At 32.4% G+C, this 20,757-nt stretch overlaps 1 protein-coding gene across 1 annotated transcript; it reads left to right on the forward strand.

Annotated features, from left to right (window-relative positions):
- The first annotated feature begins 1,166 nt into the window (after positions 1 to 1,166).
- LOC130817531 (pleiotropic drug resistance protein 1-like) lies at positions 1,167 to 8,751 on the forward strand. Its single transcript, XM_057683287.1, has 20 exons — positions 1,167 to 1,782; positions 2,882 to 3,002; positions 3,100 to 3,273; positions 3,544 to 3,703; positions 3,792 to 3,868; positions 3,959 to 4,012; positions 4,105 to 4,195; positions 4,292 to 4,593; positions 4,686 to 4,967; positions 5,074 to 5,551; positions 5,645 to 5,887; positions 5,969 to 6,082; positions 6,181 to 6,296; positions 6,380 to 6,712; positions 6,809 to 7,099; positions 7,196 to 7,279; positions 7,372 to 7,505; positions 7,607 to 7,834; positions 7,923 to 8,349; positions 8,436 to 8,751. Exons 1-20 carry the CDS (start codon positions 1,442 to 1,444, stop codon positions 8,709 to 8,711), a joined length of 4,326 nt encoding a protein of 1,441 aa, XP_057539270.1. The 5' UTR covers positions 1,167 to 1,441; the 3' UTR covers positions 8,712 to 8,751.
- The last annotated feature ends 12,006 nt before the right edge of the window (positions 8,752 to 20,757 follow it).

Consider the following 20,757-nt stretch of genomic DNA (forward strand, 5'->3'; position numbering starts at 1 on the left):
AATTAAAATATAGTCAAATGAGATTTTGTTTGATTCATCTCAATGCAAAGATAATTAATATTAAATTTTTATATTTTTTATTATATATAATTAAAAATATTAATGATTAAATTAGTACATTGGACTATGTTAAAGTCATATGATTTAAGTATTTTGGAACGGAGGAAGTATGAATAAAAATATAAACAATGAAAATTGAGATATAAAAAAGGGTAAACAGTCAAAGTAGACAAGTATGAATACTACCTCCACTCCACTGAACATGTCTCATTTATTTTTTCATGCTATTCAATGCACTTATTTGATGTTTAATATCTTTTTTACTATACTTAACGAAATATTATAAAAAGTGAATATTAATAATTTTTACATTGAGATGAATCAAACAAAATTTCACTTGACTATATTTTAATTTATAAATGAAGAATAAAATAAAAATTAAGAGTACTAAGTGAATAATGTCAAAAAGTAAACGAAACATTTTTAGTGGAATGGAGGGAGTAACAGCTAGGGAGAAAAGAAACATAGATACTTCATTCTTTTTTACTTACTACGTTGTTGACTTTAACACTTTTCATCAAGCAATTGACTTTTATATTGTCAATAATCTTTAAGTTAAAACATAGTCAAATGAGATCTTATTTTAATCGTCTCGATCCAACCATTATTAAAATCTAATTTTCGTGATTTTTTGACATGCATCATTAGAAATATTAACATTGATTTCGTATATCAGGAAGTTTGAAAAAGCAAATGTTACAATTAAAAAAAAAAACAAAAGAAGTATTATACATAAAATTCTTATGACAGTTAAAACTTTAGGATTTTATACAAAATTAGAAATTTAATTTATTGCACAAAAAATAATAATTCATTTCATTTAGTTTTTAATAGAAAGAAATATCTAAATCTAAAAAGACTTTAATTTAAAAATGAAAAGGGCCCGAGTCCCACGATAAAAATATTTATTTAAGCAATACAAAATTGAAAATTCAAAGAATTGGTACTTTCCAAAATTCAAGATCTTTTCAACCTGTAGTTTGAAAACTATATTATAATAAACTATTAAGCCATCCAGAAGGTATCGTCAATGGTCAAATATGGCTAACTTCATTCCACAAGCACTTATAAACTATTCTCCTTATTTTATTGGAATAACGTCATATATTTTTCTTATATTCTAAACATAACCTACTTATTACTATAAATAACAACACATTTTCTCACAAAAATAATAGACTCCTGGTACAGAAACCAACGGCAATCACAGCTTGTTTCTTCATCCAGCAACGACTTTTCTTCCCTTGGTTCATCTCCAATTTTTTTGGGTATTAATATTAATTCATCAGATAATCACGAAATTTTTTAAAATATTTATTATTCTTTAGTTTTGCACATATTTTTGTAAAATTATTAAGTTGGGTTTGGATCGGGATAAGAAATGGAGATGAGCAGTGCAGCAGAGCTGTACAGAGCAGCAAGTGCAAGAATAGGAGGATCAGGTGCATCTGCAGTGTGGAGAAACAGTGGAAGGGAAGTGTTTTCGACGTCAACTCGAGATGAAGATGATGAAGAAGCACTTAAATGGGCAGCACTTGAAAAGTTGCCTACTTATAATCGAGTTAGGAAAGGTATTCTAACTGATATGGCTGGTCCTGCTAAGGAAATTGATGTTGATCGCCTTGGTTTTGATGAAAAGAAACAGCTTTTAGAAAGACTTGTTAAGATTGCTGAGGAAGATAATGAAAAATTCTTGCGTAAACTCCGACAACGTATTGATAGGTATAGTCTTTCAATCCTTTCTCTTTATTTTTATTTTTATTTTTAAATTTAATTTTATTTTTATTTTTACTTGCATCACCACAACTCAAACACATGCATTGCCATTTGCCAATATACATATTCACATATTTAATAATATCACTTCTTATTTATAAATTAAAATTATAAAAATAATATTAAATTAAATTAAATTAAATATCACCAATGTCAAAATAAAATTTATAAATAGTGTAAAACTCAAAATATTGCATGTAAAAAATTTTTTTTTTTGACAATATATCATTGTATCTTGCATATCATCTAAATTATAATTAAATGTGTAATTAAGTGTGTTTGTTATTCCTTTTTACAAATTTGTCAAATGATAAATAAAAATATATTTTATATAATTTAGAAATGAGAGTCCTATATTTATTGTTATAGATAAATAATTTAACAATATGAGTTTGAAATGGTCAATTTAATAAAGAAAAGTTAGTGTAAAAAAAATCTCCCAAATAATGGTAAAAAAACTATTGTGCTCAAACATGAGTTTGACTAAAATATTAGCTTTATAAAATGTACCCTTAATTATTTTAGTATGTTTGACTAAGTGATTTATATTTGATTTGACCAGAAATATTATATTGCATTGATTATTAGTAATTTACTTTTCTGTGTTGCCAAACATGACTAAATATTCAAGGTTGACTATTCAAAAACAGTAGGCCTAATGCTTGAATGGGCCCAATATTTTTTTTCAAAATTATTGCATGGGCTTGGTTCATTATAACGTAGTGTATATTAAATTAAAAATAATATATATTTTCTTAAATAATATTGACTAAATTTATATATTTTTGTATTGAGACGAATCAAACAAACTTCGCTGTATTTTAGTTATATATAAAAAATTATAAAAGTTTAACATTGATAATCTTTATATTGAGAAGAATCAAACAAACTTCATTTTATTTTAATTTATAGATTGAAAATTAATGACAAATTAAGAATGATGAATGAATAGTATTATGAAACTTAGGAAATATAAATTTTATCCAAATGATCTTGCATTGGTCTAATTGAAACTAACTATAAATTGATCTAATTGTATTTTCAGAGTTGGAATTGAAATCCCAACAATTGAGGTGAGGTATGAACATATGAATGTTGAAGCACAAATTTTAGTGGGAAGCAGAGGTTTACCTTCTGTATTGAACTTCTTCACCAACACAATAGAGGTAACTAAATTATGGTTTTAAATCTCTTTATTATTTCTTACATAACTTGTAAATGGAATTGTAATTGTTTTTCATTTGCATTTGGTAATTCTTTCAGGGTTTCTTGAATCTTCTACACATTCTCCCTGATAGAAGAAAACCATTCACAATTCTTCATGATGTTAATGGAAGCATCAAGCCTGGCAGGTTGACATTACTTCTTGGTCCTCCTGGTTCTGGAAAGACAACATTGCTCTTGGCATTGGCTGGTAAACTTGACAAAGATCTTAAGGTAACAGTCTCATACTAAACCACTTATTTTTAGCTTGCTTTATCTTGTGCAGGCCCGATCTATGATTTTGATGGCCTAATTGTAGATATTCTTGGAAATCACACATGTAGGTTGATTAATATATAAGCTTGATCAGCTACTCCTATTACCAATTGGTTTATTTGCAGCCAACTCTCTTATGCGGGCTTGTTGTGTACAAGCCCGTTAACAAATTTAGAGATGTAATATTAACACTTAACCAGATCTGATGAACATGGTATGGAAATGTAGTTTGGAGGAAATGTTACCTACAATGGACATAGCATGAATGAGTTTGTTCCACAAAGAAGTTCAGCATATATCAGTCAACATGATGTGCACATTGGAGAAATGACAGTTAGAGAAACGATGGCCTTTTCAGCAAGAGTTCAAGGGGTTGGAACCAATTATGGTCAGTTTGCTACATTAATAAATGTTCTTTAATGAATATATAACTTTTGAGCTTAAGTAATGAAAGAAATGAGAATTGTAATGTACAGATATGTTGGTTGAATTATCAAGAAGAGAGAAGGCTGCTAACATTAAGCCTGATGTTGATGTTGATGTCTATATGAAAGTAAGCATTTTTTAGAAGAAAATCTTTAAGCTTTGCAAATTGAATTTTTACTATGTAATTCACTTAACTTGCTTCTTTTTGTATTACTAGGCTGCAGCAATGGAAGGGCAGGAGGCCAGTGTAGTTACTGACTACATTCTTAAGGTAAAAATAGATGATGAATTAATAACTTGTGCTATATATTTTAGTCTATGAACCTTAGAATTTAAGCAAATGGGTTTTATCTGCATATACAGATTTTGGGACTTGATATTTGTGCTGATGCAATGGTTGGAAATGAAATGATTAGAGGTATTTCGGGAGGACAGAAAAAACGTCTTACTACTGGTATGAACTATCAGTTATAACCCTTAGTTCGTTTTCTTGATCAAAATCTTGGTCATTCGTTTTCGTGTATGTAATATGGAATTCATAATGATACAGGGGAAATGCTGGTTGGCCCAGCAAAGGCACTGTTTATGGATGAAATATCAACTGGTCTTGATAGTTCTACAACCTATCAGATTGTAAACTCAATCAGGCAATCCATCCATATACTCAAAGGGACTGCTGTAATATCTCTACTCCAACCTGCTCCTGAAACATATGATCTCTTTGACGATATAATACTTCTAGCGGATGGGCAAATCGTGTATCAAGGTCCTCGAGAACATGTTCTTGAGTTCTTTGAATCCATGGGTTTCAGATGTCCGGAGAGGAAGGGGGTTGCTGACTTTTTACAAGAAGTAAAATCTTTTTCTTTCTACTTACAAGATCTAGATTTTGGTTTTACAACCTTTGAGATATCCTAATTCGGCTTTTTTTTTTCTATAATTAGGTGACGTCAAGGAAAGATCAAGCGCAATATTGGTACCGTGGGAATGAGCCTTATAGATTTGTTACCGTTAAGGAGTTTGTAGAAGCTTTTCAATCATTCCATGTGGGTAGGAAACTTTCTAGTGAGCTTTCTGTTCCGTTTGACAAGTCAAAAAGCCATCCTGCTGCATTAACAACCGAGACTTATGGACTTGGTAAAAAAGATTTGCTCAAAGCATGCTTGTCTCGAGAAGCATTGCTGATGAAGAGAAACTCATTTGTCTATGTCTTTAAGGCGATTCAAGTAAGTATTGCCAATATTAACTAGCATCAATACTAGAACCCTAGAAGAACCAAGTTCTTTTTATCGCTTGCTTAGCTAATAAATGTGTTTTTTCTTGTGTTTGCAGCTCATGATAACTGCACTTATCACTGCAACAGTGTTCTGGAGAACTCATATGCATAAGAGAAATTTGGCGGATGGAAACATTTTCATGGGTTCTCTCTTCTTTGCTGAAATTACTATCCTTTTCAATGGTTTTGCCGAGCTTGCATTAACAATAGCAAGGCTTCCAGTCTTCTATAAGCAAAGAGATTTGCGGTTCTTCCCAGCATGGGCATACGCCATACCAGCATGGATTCTTAATCTACCCATAGCTATTATAGAAACAGCCATTTGGTCTGGAATCACTTACTATGTCATTGGCTATGACTCCAATGTGGGAAGGTTTTTCAAACAATATCTTGTCCTATTATGTCTTCACCTGATGGCTTCCGCGCTTTTCAGAGTGAATGCAGGACTCGGAAGAAACCAAATTTTGGCCAACTCATTTGGCACTGGTGCCGTGGTTATGTTGTTAGTGTTGGGTGGATACCTGATATCTCGAAGTAAGTTTTCCATTATATTTTATGTTTGATTTTGAGAGAGTTTGAATGATAGGACTAAAAACTAATGAACATATTGTTCTGTTTTTATTTCAGAAACCATTAAGCATTGGTGGATATGGGGTTATTGGATCTCTCCATTGCAATACACCCAGAATGCACTCGCAGTAAATGAATTCCTAGGCCATAGTTGGAGCAAAGGAAATTTAGGAATAGCTGTTTTGAAGGCTCGTGGGGTATTTGCACATTCTTATTGGTTTTGGATTGGACTTGGAGGTCTAGTGGGATACATTTTCTTGTTGAATGGAGTATATACATTGACTTTGGCATTTTTAAATCGTGAGTTTTTCTTTATATACGCTCTTTTAGCTTCAATAATGCCTCTTGCTTTGATTTTTTGCTGATATATGTTTGTTGCAGCAATTGGTAAGCCTCAGGCTATGTTATCCGAGGAGGATATGGAAGAAAAAGAAGCTAATTTAGCTGGTCGAGCTATAGAAATGTCATCTAGCAAGAGGAGATCCTCTCGTTCACGTGAGTCAATGAACTCGAAAAAACATATTTTTAGTGCTGATTTTGTCTATTGATTTCATTGCCCCAATACTAATTTTCGAAATATTTTTAATCTACAGAACGAGGAGTTATTCAAGAACAAGGTAATGGTAATGGAGAAAGAGGGATGGTTCTACCTTTTCAACCTCTTTCTGTTACCTTCGATGAAATGAGATACTCAGTAGATATGCCTGCGGTAATCTTTCTTTCCATTCGAATATCATTATTTACAATTTAATCTCAAGACATTTGTAAACAAATTCACTTCTCTTTTTATAGGAAATGAAAGCACAAGGTGTTGTCGAGGATAGACTAGAACTACTAAAGGGTGTGAGTGGTGCTTTTAGGCCCGGAGTGTTGACAGCACTTATGGGTGTTAGTGGTGCTGGAAAGACCACTCTTATGGATGTGCTTGCTGGGAGGAAAACCGGGGGATACATTGATGGTGATATTAGAATATCGGGCTACCCAAAGAATCAAGAAACTTTTGCCCGAGTTTCAGGATATTGTGAGCAGGCTGATATCCACTCTCCTCATGTCACCGTTGAAGAATCCCTGATGTTTTCAGCATGGCTTCGGTTATCCTCTGATGTTTCCGAAGAAAAGAGAAAGGTAATCTTTTGTCATTGATATTAAGTACAAAATCAAATTTTGTGGTTAATTAGAGAAAATTAAGAAATTGACTAAATTGTAAATTTGATATTTCAGCTGTTTGTGGAAGACGTGATGGAACTTGTAGAGCTAGATTCTATTAGGCATGCACTCGTAGGACTTCCTGGAGTGAATGGTCTATCAACTGAACAGAGGAAGAGGTTAACTATTGCGGTTGAGCTTGTGGCCAATCCTTCTATAATCTTCATGGATGAACCAACATCTGGACTTGATGCTAGAGCTGCTGCAATCGTTATGAGAACTGTTAGAAACACAGTTAATACAGGACGAACAGTGGTTTGCACTATTCATCAGCCTAGCATTGACATTTTTGACGCTTTTGATGAGGTACGGCTCGATCTTATAACTATAAGCTTATATTACCTTTGGGTTATATTCTATAATGATTAATAATTCTTATTATTTATCAATTTCTATCTACAGTTGCTACTGCTAAAGAGAGGTGGACAACAAATCTATTTTGGTCCGATAGGTCGCCATGGTGTGCAACTTATCAAATACTTTGAGGTGAGGGACTTAAACAAAATCTAAATATGAAATTCTATTTTTTTAGTTATTCAATAGAATTTGACATAATTGTATATTTTGTTTGAATGCAGGGAATCAATGGTATTCAGAAGATCAAAGAGTCCTACAACCCAGCAACTTGGATGTTGGAAGTTTCATCTATAGCTCAAGAAAGTGCTCTTGGAGTTGATTTTTCAGAAATTTACAAAAATTCAGATCTCTACAGGTAACATGCTTGCATCTGTATTCTTTAAAGATCTTGATTATGATTGTGTTTGTGTTGTCTCGATCGATTCAATAGACTTATAACCTTTTATGATATTGCAGGAGAAGCAAAGCACTGATAACAGAACTAAGTGTGCCTGCTCCGGGATCAAAAGATTTATACTTCCCAACTCAATATTCACAGTCCTCTGTGAATCAGTTTTTGGCTTGTATATGGAAACTGCATTGCTCATATTGGCGAAACACCATGTACACCGCATTGAGGCTCCTCTTCGCAGCCCTTGTTGGGGTTGTATTTGGGTCCATTTTCTGGAGGATCGGAAAACACAGGTACTTTAATTGATTATATATAATTACAAATAACTTATAAATGTTCTATTTGGAACACATCTAAGTCATTAATTTGTTAACTTTGCAGACATACGCAGCAAGATCTTTTCAATGCAATGGGTTCTATGTACATCGCAGTTCTTTTCCTCGGTATCCAAAACGCCATGGGAGTTCAGCCAGTTGTGTTTGTCGAAAGAACAGTCTTTTACAGAGAAAGGGCGGCAGGAATGTATTCTGCTTTGCCTTATGCCTTTGCGCAGGTTCTTATTGAACTTCCTTACAACTTATTACAAACAATCTTTTATGGTGTGGTGGTGTATGCCATGGTGGGATTCGAGTGGACAGCAGCCAAGTTCTTTTGGTATTTCTTCTTCATGTACTTTACCTTGCTGTACTTCACATACTACGGTATGATGTGCGTTGGTCTAACCCCAAATGCAAGTGTATCCGCCATCATTTCGTCCGCGTTCTACAGTATATGGAACCTTTTTGCTGGATTCCTCATCCCAAGACCTGTAAGTTCATTTCTACTCACATGTACAAGTTAAATCGTAAGATATGTAAACAAGGTCTGACATTTCGTTGTAATACTTTGTTACAGAGAATCCCAATATGGTGGAGATGGTACTACTGGGCATGCCCCATAGCATGGAGTTTGTATGGATTACTAATCACACAATATGGTGATTATGATGGTCCCACAGATATTCTCACAGATGTTGATGGAAATCCAACCGTTAAGGAGTTTTTACGTAGCTATTTTGGTTATAAGAAGGACTTCTTGGGAGCTGTTGTTGGAGTAATACTTGGTCTAAATGTTTTGTTTGCTGTGATTTATGCTTATGCTATTAAGACCCTCAACTTCCAGAGAAGATGATGAATCCATCTTATATGTTGAAGAAGCGCCATTTCATTCATTTTGTAAAAATGTTTATATAACTTTTAAGTTTTATTTGTGATATATATATATATATATATATATATATATATATATATATATATATATATATATATATATATATATATATATATATATATATATATATATATATATATATATATATATATATATATATATATATATATATATATATATATATATATTTTGTTAACCTTAGATCAACTGTAGCATGCTTTAAGATACGTTGTATTATGAGTAAATTTTAATATTTTTTCATATCATTCAAAGATAATAAATCATGAGAATTTTCTTTTTTAATGCATACTAAGGTTTAACTTGTGCTAATTGCATGATATTTTTAATAATGTATATCTAATGAAATCAATTATTTAAGATGCAAGCTATTTCTTTTCTTCCAACTTCTCTATATTGGATATTTAGAATATATAAAGACCTAAATTATACATATTACATACTACGTATAGTATTTGGATAATATGCAATAATAGCAAAAGTCTGGAATAATGCTAAAAGGAAAAACACAAAACAAAAGTTAGTAGAAAACAAAAGACCTAGATTATATAAATTACATACATACTAATTATAGTAGTCGGACATTTAGAGTATATAGCTACGAGTCGTCACTTGTGTCCTATTTCTCAAAATTTGAGACAGAATGAAAGGTCGAGTCGGCTTTTGGGAAGCCCCGACTAACCGCTTTGGGCGACGAATCGTCACCAGTACTCTAGACTTATTTTTACTCTTTTGTTAGTTTTTTTCGTTAGTGTTCTTTGACTTCAATCCTCACTAATGATTTGTAACTTCTATATAGAGGCTAAATTTGAGGAAACTTCGTCTTGTTTCATTGATGAGCTAGTGTGAAGGACCTTACTTCTAACTTAAAAGTTAGACAATTTTGTTGGTGTGAATTTTCGTCGTTGGCAAAATAAAATGCTTATTTTTTTATCACTCTTAATGTTGCTTATGTTATAAGAACTCTAAGCCCGTAGGAAGCGGTTTATGAAACTTTGGAATAAGCAAGGAAGAGGAGCAAGTGGGACAATGATGACTTTATCTGTTGGGGACATATTTTGAATGGTATGAAGGATTCACTTTTCGATGTGTATCAATTTCATGATTGACAAAGCTTTTGTGGGATGCACTTGAAGACAAGTACATGGCCGAGGATGCTATTTTTAAGAAATTCCTTCTAAGTAATTTCAATGCATATAAAATGGTTGACAATCGCCCTATAATTGATCAATTCCATGAATTACAAAGAATGTATGCTAACATGAAAATTCATGACATAAGTTTGGATGAATTTTTTATTGTATCAAGCATAATAAACAAGTTGCCTCCACCTTGGAGGGATGTTAGACATGCTCTTAAACTTAAGAAGAAAGACATAAGTCTTACTAATCTTGGAAAAAATTTTGTTCATGAGTCTAAGGGAATCAACATGGTAGAGGGGAAAACCTCTCAAGGAGGAAAGCAAAAAAATATTTCAAGGGGAATACAAGCAAAACGAAACCCATTAAAAATGGGTGTTGGGAATACGGAAAGCCCAGACATCTAAAAAGGAATTACTTTGTTTTCAAAACCAATCAAAATAAGACAAAGGGCCAACCTTCTTCATGCGAGGACCCATCTACTAAAGGAGATCATTCCATATTAAATGAACTTTCTAGTTTTGATGTTTGTTTAATGAATACTAATAATAGTATTGTGCAGGACGATCTAATGTCTTGGTTTATCAATTCCCGAACGACAAGAAATTTTTGTAAAAATAAACATTTGTTCAACACCCTACACAAGGTTGTTGATGGGGAGTTTCTCTACATGGGGAAAAAAAAACTATTAAGGTCCATGCAAAGGGAAAAGTTGAACTCATGTTTACGTCAGAAAATCTCTTAGTGTTAAGAGATGTATACTACGCACCTGACATTAGTTAGAATCTTGTCTTGGGTTCCATCTTGAATTGATTGGGCTACAAATTAGTGTTGAAGCAAATTGATGTATAATTTCTAAAAGTAACTTGTTTATTGGTCGTGCTTACCTACAATGTATATGATGATTTGCATTATCTATAGCATTTAAGGTTAAGACATGTAATTTTGATAAAATTTCATATATGTCAAAGCAAATTTAATTCCTTTTTGTCCTTAACAATCATATAATTGTAATTCATGCATGCTTAACCAGATCACTAGAACCATTTAAAAGTGTTGTTAGAAAATCTAAAATTTTAGATTTGGTACATAGTGACTTGTGTGATTTTCATAGTACACTATTTTTAGGGAATAAAAGATATGTTGTTGCTTTTATTAATGATTATTCTAAGTTTTGTTATGTGTACTTCTTACATACAAAGGATGAAGCTCTTAGTTCTTTTACAAAAATGAAGTAGAAATACAAATAGGATGTAAACTTAAAAGTCTTAGACCAGACAAAAGAGGAGAATACTATGATCCCTTTTATTTTCATTCTATGGGAATAATTCATAAAACAATTGCTAGATACACACCACAATCAAATGGTGTGGCAGAGAGGAAAAACCGTACTCTACAAGAGATAGTGAATTCCATGTTATCCTACTCTAGTTTGAGTGAAGGATTTTGGGTTGAAGCAATATTGACGGCTTGTCACATTCTTAACCAGGTTTCATCTAGAACCAATAAGAAAACTACTTATGAACTTTGGTACAAAAGAAAGCCAAACTTAAATTACTTTAAGGTTTGGGGTTATAAGGCCATCGTAAGAGTGCCCGACAACAAGAGAAAGAAACTCGATGAACGAGGATTAGAATGCATCTTTATAGGTTATACTACTCATAACAAAACTTATAGGTTCTATGTAATAGAACAAAATGATTACATATTGATTCACTCGATGAATGAGGTATGGGATGCCATCTTTGATAAGAATAGATTCTCATCAATGAGTAGACAAAAACATCTACAATTTAGTATCGAAGAAATTGTTGAAAATGATAAATAAGAAACCCCCAACAACTAGATGAAGAAGAAATTGTTGCATTTATTCCTAAAAGAAGTAAAAGACAACGAAAAGCGAAAAGCTTTGGACCAGATTTTCATGTATATTTGGTCGAAGGGACTAGAAATTAAATTTCTGCTAGTGCTCCATATTTGTTTAATGTGGAAGGAGACCCATTGACTTATTGTGATGCAATGACATCACAAGACAAATACCTTTTAGAAAAAGGCAATAGATGATGAGATGTAATCCATCATGGGAAATAATATTTGGGTATAAGTAGATTTTCCTCCAACTTGTAAACTTATCGGTTGCAAGTAGATTTTTAGCAAGAAAATGATGATTGATGGAACTATTGATAAGTTTAAAGCCCGTTTAGTGGTACAAGGCTTTAGACAAAAGTTGGCTATCGATCACTTTGATACATATTTATGCACCAGTTGCAAGGACAATCACCATTAGATTGTTGGTGGCATTGGCTACGGTCTATTGTCAAAAGATACATCAAATGGATGTTAAAACCACATTTTAATATGCGGAACTAGATAAGGAAGTATATATGAAACAACCCGAAAAGTTTGTTTTGAAAGGGCAAGAAAACAAGGTATGTAAATTTGTTAAGTCATTGTATGGACTTAAACAAGCAACGAATTGAAGCAATGTCATCCAATGTTTGATGCAACCATGTTATCCTTTGGATTCAAGTTGAATCAAGTCGAAAAATGCATTTATAGAAAATTTGATAACCAAGGAAATGGAGATATCATTTGCGTACACGTAGATGACTTGCTCATCTTTGGTACTAGTTTAGTACAAATCTAAGAGACAAAGAATTTTTTTTCTAAATCCTTCCAAATGAAGGATTTAGGGGAGGCCGATGAGATCTTAGGCATTAGGATCATAAGAAATGATAGTTGAATTAGCCTAAGTTAATCTCATTACATTTAAAAAATGCTTAATAGGTTTGGTATACTAGATACGACTCCAATCTCAAGTCCCATGAAACAAGGTATCTAATTTTGTTAAACATACCGGACAATCGATTTCACAATTAGAGTATTCAAAGATCCCAGGATCTTTTATGTATGCTATGACGAGTATAAGGCCAGACGTAGCATTTGCGGTTGGTAAAATGAGTAGATTTATGAGCAACCCGGGTCCTCATCATTGGGTGGCAATAAGAAGAGTATTACGAGCAACCCGGGTCCTTATCATTGGTTGGTAAGATGAGTAGATTTACGAGCACAACAACTTTGGGTAGAGCTTATAGTCAAGTGTATAACTCTCGTTATATTTCTTTACTCACAGCCTAGTGCAAGGACTTATCATTAATGGGGTCATAACTCTTGATTATGTGAACAATAAGTTCAATTTGGCTGATTTTTTCACTAAGGTCATGAGTAAGGATTCAATTAAACAAGCATTAATCAAAATCGAATTATGTAAGCTAAAGTTAAAAGGAAAGCCCTAATTCACACACAAGTAGCATTGTAATTTGAATTCAATGTGTTGTAATTCCTTTTATTCTTTGTAAGCAACAAGGATTAATACCCACACTTACTTTGGACCATGATCACAAGGTAGTTGTCTATTAAAATTCTCATGGTCAAGAGTAGAAGAGCTCTTGGTGGTTTTCATTCACGGGGATACGGTATACGTAATGGGAACCTAACTATATAAGTTTGAATTTTCAGCTACTTTAAGTACTCAAGATTGGTATAGATGGTATGATAAACTTATGAATAGATATGGACACGGCCATAATAATGTTAAGGTAATGACTTTGTATTATTGGTTTTATGTATATTTAACCTTCAAGTGGTTGGATGGGCTAGTTGATTCAATTCGTAGGGATATCATTCTAATTCGATTGCTTATAAAGAGTTTTATACTAGGGGTTGATTCAATCGTTAGGGAAATTAGCATTGAAAACGGGGTTATTTACTTATTTTGTAAAAGAAGGATGAGGTTCGATTATACTCTAAATGGGGGAGGATAGTTGGACATTTAGAGTATATAAGGACCTATATTATATACACTACATACTAAGTATAGTAGTGGGACAATAAATGTAATAATTACAAAAAGTCCGAAATAATGCCAAAAGGAAAAACGGAAAACAAAAGTCAGTAGAAAATGACGAGTGGTTGCTTATAAGCGACGAGTTGTCGCTTGTGTTCTGTTTCTCTAAAGTTGAATGAAAAGTCGAGTCGGCTTTTGGAAAGATAAGATAGAAAATGAGGGGTAGTGGTGGTGGTAAAGAGGGAAGAAAAAAGGTTGTGAAGGGGTGTGGTTTGAGATGTGGGTTAGTTGTAAGTGGTTTGGGTGAAGGTCAAATGTAAAAGAAAAGGTCAAAGATTATTTTGAGCATAAGCTGTGTCAATGTCGACTTTCGTAACTTAGAGGTGATAGTACCTAAACAGAAAATTTCAAGGCTGTAGTTTTTAAAACAATAAACTTGAATACTGTAATTGACAAAATATTCAATAATAAACATTTTCTGTTTAGGGTGTATTTTTCTATTTCATTGATACATTTACATTGTTTGTAAAAGCCATAAATCAACCACAAAATAAGGTTCAACAAGCTAGGAACTAAAGAAAACAATTAGAAAAATTGGAGCTGACATAAAAATTGGCATCATAAACAAATGGCAGCAACCCATAAGACACGCACACAAACTTTTCCAAGTTGGCAGCAATGACCTGAGCAAGGTTCACCCATTCCTTCACATGTTGGGTAGTCTTCATAGGCTCGTGCTTGATGCATCACTGCAAATTATTATTATTATTATTATTATTATATAGAAAAATCACACCTAAAGATATTATTTTCATTCTTAGGTAGAACTGTGATTATGAAAAACATGGTCAAACTCTACATGACCGTAAAAAAAAAGAAATTTTGTAGTTAAATTTACATTATTATTTTTTAAATAAAAATTCTTTTAAAAATTATTTCATGGAAAAATTATTAATAGTTACTAATAAAATTCTACTCTACGTCATAAAAAACTAGAATACTTTTATTTTTTTTAAAAAAATTACATATCAAAATTAACTTTTTGTCGTTAACTACATTGAATATTTTTTTGTCATAAACTATCTAAAATCTACGTGACTTGTACATGTTCGAAAGCTGAATTTCTATTATATTACAGTTGATAGTTTTAGATATTATTTTTGTTAAAGCAAGTGCCAATAATCTTAATAATGACGTTAACTTTGAACATTTAATCGAACATGCTTTGTCTTGTACTTTAGAGGGGGTCGATAAAGATGTGTCGAATATGGATGGTTTAAGGTTTGGAACGGTTGATGAGAGTTGTTTGATCAAAGCAACAGGAAGATCAACAGACTACTTTGGATTCTGTTTTGGTCAGAATATGAAGTGAATATGCAATTATGTGGTGCATTACTCTATTGTTTATTGCAATGTTTATTGTCATAGTTAATTAGGATGTTAATTGAGTTGTTAAATGTGAGTTTATGGTGATTTTTGAGGGAATACTAAGAGTGATGAATATTTTGCCTATAAATAGGATTCATCACTCATAGTAACATACACCACAAACACACATATTGTTGAGAGGGCTATTGCATTGTTAGAGACTTGAGAGTGTTCTTACTTTGCTTTAGTATTTGTGATCTTGAGAGATTGTTCTCAAGATAAGGGAGGTTTATTATATTTGTAATTGTTGAATTCATTATAATAAACTATATTTGAGGGGGAGGTATTCAAGATACCTCATAAACACTTGTGTTCATTTTGCTTTATAATTTTTATTTGTTTTTCTTTGTTAAACATCTTTGAGGCTTGCGCTTTCAATTTTTTTACAAATAATCAATTTTTATAGGTTGTTTTTCAAAACAAAATTGCTCTATATAGTTTTTGACATCATTTAATTATATCAAATTTTCCAACTTTTTTGTAGCATGAAATCCTAAACAAAACATCAGTCTAAATAATGAGACGTGTATATCAATATCAGACACAACAATGCATGCAAAAGAAAACCTTAATAAAATCTCAAATAACAACCAAAGTCATAACAATTCATTGTCAAATATTGCATAAATTAATCGTTACTGATCTCAGTCCTTTACAGGAACCTTTTTTTGCAAAGATTTTTCACGAGATTTTTTGGCCATATCCTTCTTTATGGGTACGAATTGCCATTTTTCTTCGCTCTTCATATCCTGATTATAGTTTTCTATGAGCGACATATACTGGGTACGATGATGATGACTCATTAGAAATATCATTTCTAAGAAATGCTCCCTCTCTTTCTAAGACATTGCAACAATATTAATTTTAATTTGTTCCTTTAAACTTGCAATATTTCTATTTTAAATGGTGGATACTTTTTGAGGACTACATTATGCAAGTAGCAAAAATCAGTAAGGATGATAACATGAGATTAGAGGAGTGAAGGGCGAATTAGGAAGGCAAAGGGCCACGTATCAACCATGCATTTCATTAGGATAGAGCTACAACGTGATAATGATTATTGGACTAGATGTTTTTATAGTACGCCCAAATTTAAATTTTTAGGATCGATTATCTAAAGTTATGGGGAGTTAGGTGAAGATGTAAGCCCTATAATTTAAGCAGGTTGGCTTAAGTGGAGTGTAGCCATTAGGGTGTTGTGTGATAAAAAAATTTTCGCTAGACTAAAAGGTAAATTCTTACCGAGTTGCAATCATACTAACTTTGTACTACGAGATAGAGTCGTAACCCGTTAAGAAGTCTCCGAAAAAAAGACGGATGTAGCTAGATGCAAATACTGAGGTGGATGTGCGAACACTGAAGGATTGATGGAATTCGAAACCATGATTTGGGATAGAGGTTCGGGGATTCCACTCAATCGGCTAAGATACGTGAAATCGGATATGTGAAAAGAAGATTGTCGATGCACTCTCGAGAATGGTGGAGAGTAGAGCTGTTCAAAAGTGACTCGACCCGAAAATCTGATTCGAAACCGAAAATAAACTGACCTGAAAAATGTGTTTCTTTTTTAGGTTTATCGAACCGACATTACCCGACTCGAAGCTATATACAAACCGGTTGACAACCGAAAATGAAAAAATTGAACCCAAGCTGTAACCGATTTTTCTAACTGACACATAACTGTTAACCGAGATTACCCGAACCTAATAATGACCGACCCGAGTCATATCCGACCCGAATCATACTCTAAATCGAATTCGATCCGGCTAAAACCGACTTAACCTGAACGAAGTTTAGATCGACCTGCTGTAAACCTGAACCAATTTTTTTACATAGAAGTATGATTGACTCATATTCAATCATCTATTAGTTATTTTAATAAAGTCATAAATATTTTAATAAAATAAATTTTATAAATACATGGTTTCATATATTTAGAGTTAATAATCAATGGTCATTGTTTATTTAACTACTTTTAATCGTATTAGATGAAAATTGATAGAACTTTATAATTATAATTTTCGGTCAAACAAGTAAAAGTAACAATGTAATAATGATCACTAATTGATTTGCATTTTCACTATTTTGCTTTAAGTAAAGGAACCTTATGATCAATTAAAAAATGACTAACAACTTAATCTGATACTAATTCGATCAATAGTAATTAGTAATTCGCAATTCGTAGCCGAATTCTACTTGAAAAATGCCCGAACCCGATCTGTACCTGGTAAAACCGAACCAATTATTAACTGATGACAACCCAAGACCGATTGAAACTCAACACGAACTTTAACCGACACCGACCTGATACTAACCCGATAGTTCGAATAACCGATCTTCAACCGAACCGTGACTAACCGACCCGACTCGAGTATGACCCGTCGCAACACGTATCCGAAATACAGCCAAATCGAATGACACTCGTCCGAAATCGACCCAATCACCCGAATGAACACCTCTAGTAGAGAGCCTCACAGTGGAGGGAGGTGCCTAGGTAGACCAAAGAGAATGTGGGAGGAATAGCTAAAAATTTCCTTGCTCGAGCTGCACCTCTCTGAGGACCTGATGATGCATAATTGAAGTTGGAGAGGCAAATATGTTTCTTAGACTTTTGATATACTTCCTCTAGTTTTAAATACTTGTTACGTTTCTATTTTTTATGCTATCCAATTCACGATTTCAATCTTTAATATCTTTGATTTCACATGATGAAAAATTCTAAAAAGTTAATATTATGAAAATACGCATTAAGATGAATCAAACAAGATCTCACTTGACTATATGTTAAATTATACATGGAGAAATATATACATTAAAATGAGTGTTTTCGCTCCAAGTCTTTCAACTTTAGGATATTCTTAACAAAATTCATTATTGTTTTTTCTCAAAACCCTTCCCCTCCAAATCCTTCCCCTCTTTTTTTGTTATCTAAATAAAAAACCCAATACTTTCAAATCTCTTCTCTTCCGGTCCCTCCATATTTCTATATCTACACATAATATAAGAATAAGTTGAAATAAATCCGTGCCAAACAAAAATTCTATTGCAATAGATATAAAATGTATCATATTTTATATTTCAAGGACAAGAACAATAATTAGGTTAACAAGTTTCAATTAGTTGTTTTTTATTTCAGGGTTTTACATTTTGAGATTTTCAATATTTTAAATAATATCATACAGATAATATATTAGACAAGAATTTGATTTCTTATATAAATGAAAGATAACAAGAAAAAGTGAAGATGATTTAAAAAATTAAATAGAAGAAAAAAAACAATTACCTGATGTAAAGATTAGAAGGAATGTTAATAACATGATATTAAATTTGGATGAAATCATTTTTTTCTCCCAATTAATTTGGAAAAAGAAAGCTATTTGTAATTTTATGATCAATAAATGTGAATCATATATAATCTATTTATAGTAATCTACTCTAAGAAAATATGATTATTAAGTTGCCGACTTCTTTACAGATAAATGTGGAGAAAAAACCTTTAAAATATGAATTTTGGTGCTGGATAGACTTAAATTAGTCATACTTTTAATTGTTTCTTCTATTTGTTTTAACTTTTATTTAATGAAAGTTTGATAATTAGACATACGTTGAGTTAAGAGCATGTACTAGAGGTGTTCATTCGGGTCATCGAGTCGGTTTCGGACGGGTGTAATTCGGCTCGGTCGGATTTCGAATCGGTAAATTTTCGGTTGTATGCAACAACAGGTCATACTCGGGTCAAATCGGTTAGTTACGGGTCGGTTTAAAAACGGTTGTTTGCATTATCGGGTACAAACTGGTTTGTTATCGTTTGAAATTAGAGTCGCGTGTCAATCGAGCTCGAGTTGTCATCAGTGTAACAGTAGTTCGGTTTTTTCGAGCACAAATCGGGTTTGAGCTTTATTTTTCGAGTAGTTATCGATTACGGTCAACTATTGATCGGGTCAATATCGAAATAAGTTAATAGTCGGGTTTCAAATTGATGTATGCTCATTTACTTACAAAAAATAATTACCGATTGTTTTATCAGATATGGCAGATCAATTTATTTCAATTAGTTTATATATATATATATTAATTGATAGGGATTGTGTTTTAGAGGGTACACTGTTGGAGTCCTAGTCAAGTAAAGTAGTATGATTATTTAGGGGATCACTTACCTCTTTTTGTATTATAATATCCAAGGGTTTTTTTAGGGCCCTTTTAGGAGTTAATTTCCTACCTGTCCCATTCAATGCAATTACCTTACTACCATATACACCTTTTGATAATTCCCACTCCAATCTTGCAACATCAACTTCCTTAACTACATACATCACTATTAACCTATTCATCATCCCAATTTCTGCCATTTTCAATATACTACTATCATCATTTATCCTAGGCAAATCACCATCAACAGACATTTTATCAGGAAGATTTAAAAACAAGGCATGATCATATTTTATTGCAGCTTTAGTCCTAACTAATAAGTCCTCCAAATCAAACCAATAAATTTGATCAGGGTCAATTTGCACGGTCAAAAAACGCCCACCCATTTATTCTAATTCTCCCCCTAACCTTTTGAATACTCCACCAAACCAGAATTTTAGAGTGAACTTGTCAAGGTCAGAATCCTAACCAAATTAAGACAATGCAATTACAAAACAGAAATTCGCATAACAAACAAAAATCAAGAATTAATGATTTAAAAAGAAAACTGAAAAAAAAAATAGATTAAAGGAGAAGACTTACCATTGAACCACTTGAATGAAGAAGTTGCAGCAACAATGGGGAAGAGAAGATCTTGATTTTGAAGAGGAAGGGAGTTTGATGGCATTTACTAAGTGTTGGGTGAATTAGGTGAAAATTGGGTTAATATAACCTAAAAAGACAAAAAGGGTTAAAAGAGGAAGAAGTAATCGGTTCTATCCAGTGATTGGGTAGGTGGGTATGCCCAGAGCAAATAAGTTATAAAGTTGGGATTATACAAAAATAATTGATAGTTGGGATTATTCAGAGCAAATCACGCAAAGTTCAGATTATTAATATCAAATTTGCCTAATGAAAATTCAATTTAATTAAATTAATTATAATAGAAATATCCCTGGATTATTTTAATGGCGGAACTTAGTAAAAATCATTCTAATTAAAATTAAGGGAAATTTCATGTGGTAATTTACGGCTCTTCCACGTGGTAGACAATCTCTTTTTTATTCCACATGGTGACCTTAACCTCCAGTCTTTCCATGTGGTAGACAAAAATGAAGTTTTGTTACATTACGCTAGTTTTACCTAATATAATGATATTTTTTTCAAAAAACAAACGTCGTGATCACCCTAATTGACCACATAATTTGAAATCCAATCAAAATAAATACTTAGTTTAACAAAAAAAATTAACATTTTATCTACCACGTGAAAAAATTGGAAGCTCAAAATCATCACGTTAATTTAAAAAAAAACATTTAAAAAAAAAACAAAACTCAGGGTTACCACTTGACTTTCCTTTTAGGTAGCGTTTGGAAACACGAATTTCATTTGAATTTTTGTAATTCAATTCAAGAAATTGAAATTATGGATTTAAATTTCAATTCCA

Source organism: Amaranthus tricolor, chromosome 7, assembly GCF_026212465.1.
Source record: "Amaranthus tricolor cultivar Red isolate AtriRed21 chromosome 7, ASM2621246v1, whole genome shotgun sequence".
Lineage (NCBI taxonomy): Eukaryota > Viridiplantae > Streptophyta > Magnoliopsida > Caryophyllales > Amaranthaceae > Amaranthus > Amaranthus tricolor.

What these genes read in the sequence shown, in the direction of transcription:
- LOC130817531 (XM_057683287.1), top strand. Translation starts at nt 1,442, where the DNA reads ATGGAGATGAGCAGTGCAGCAGAGCTGTACAGAGCAGCAAGTGCAAGA. An exon ending in ATGTTGATGTCTATATGAAA is followed by an intron (nt 3,869 to 3,958) that starts GTAAGCATTTTT and finishes TTGTATTACTAG; the next exon opens with GCTGCAGCAATGGAAGGGCA. An exon ending in TTACTGACTACATTCTTAAG is followed by an intron (nt 4,013 to 4,104) that starts GTAAAAATAGAT and finishes CTGCATATACAG; the next exon opens with ATTTTGGGACTTGATATTTG.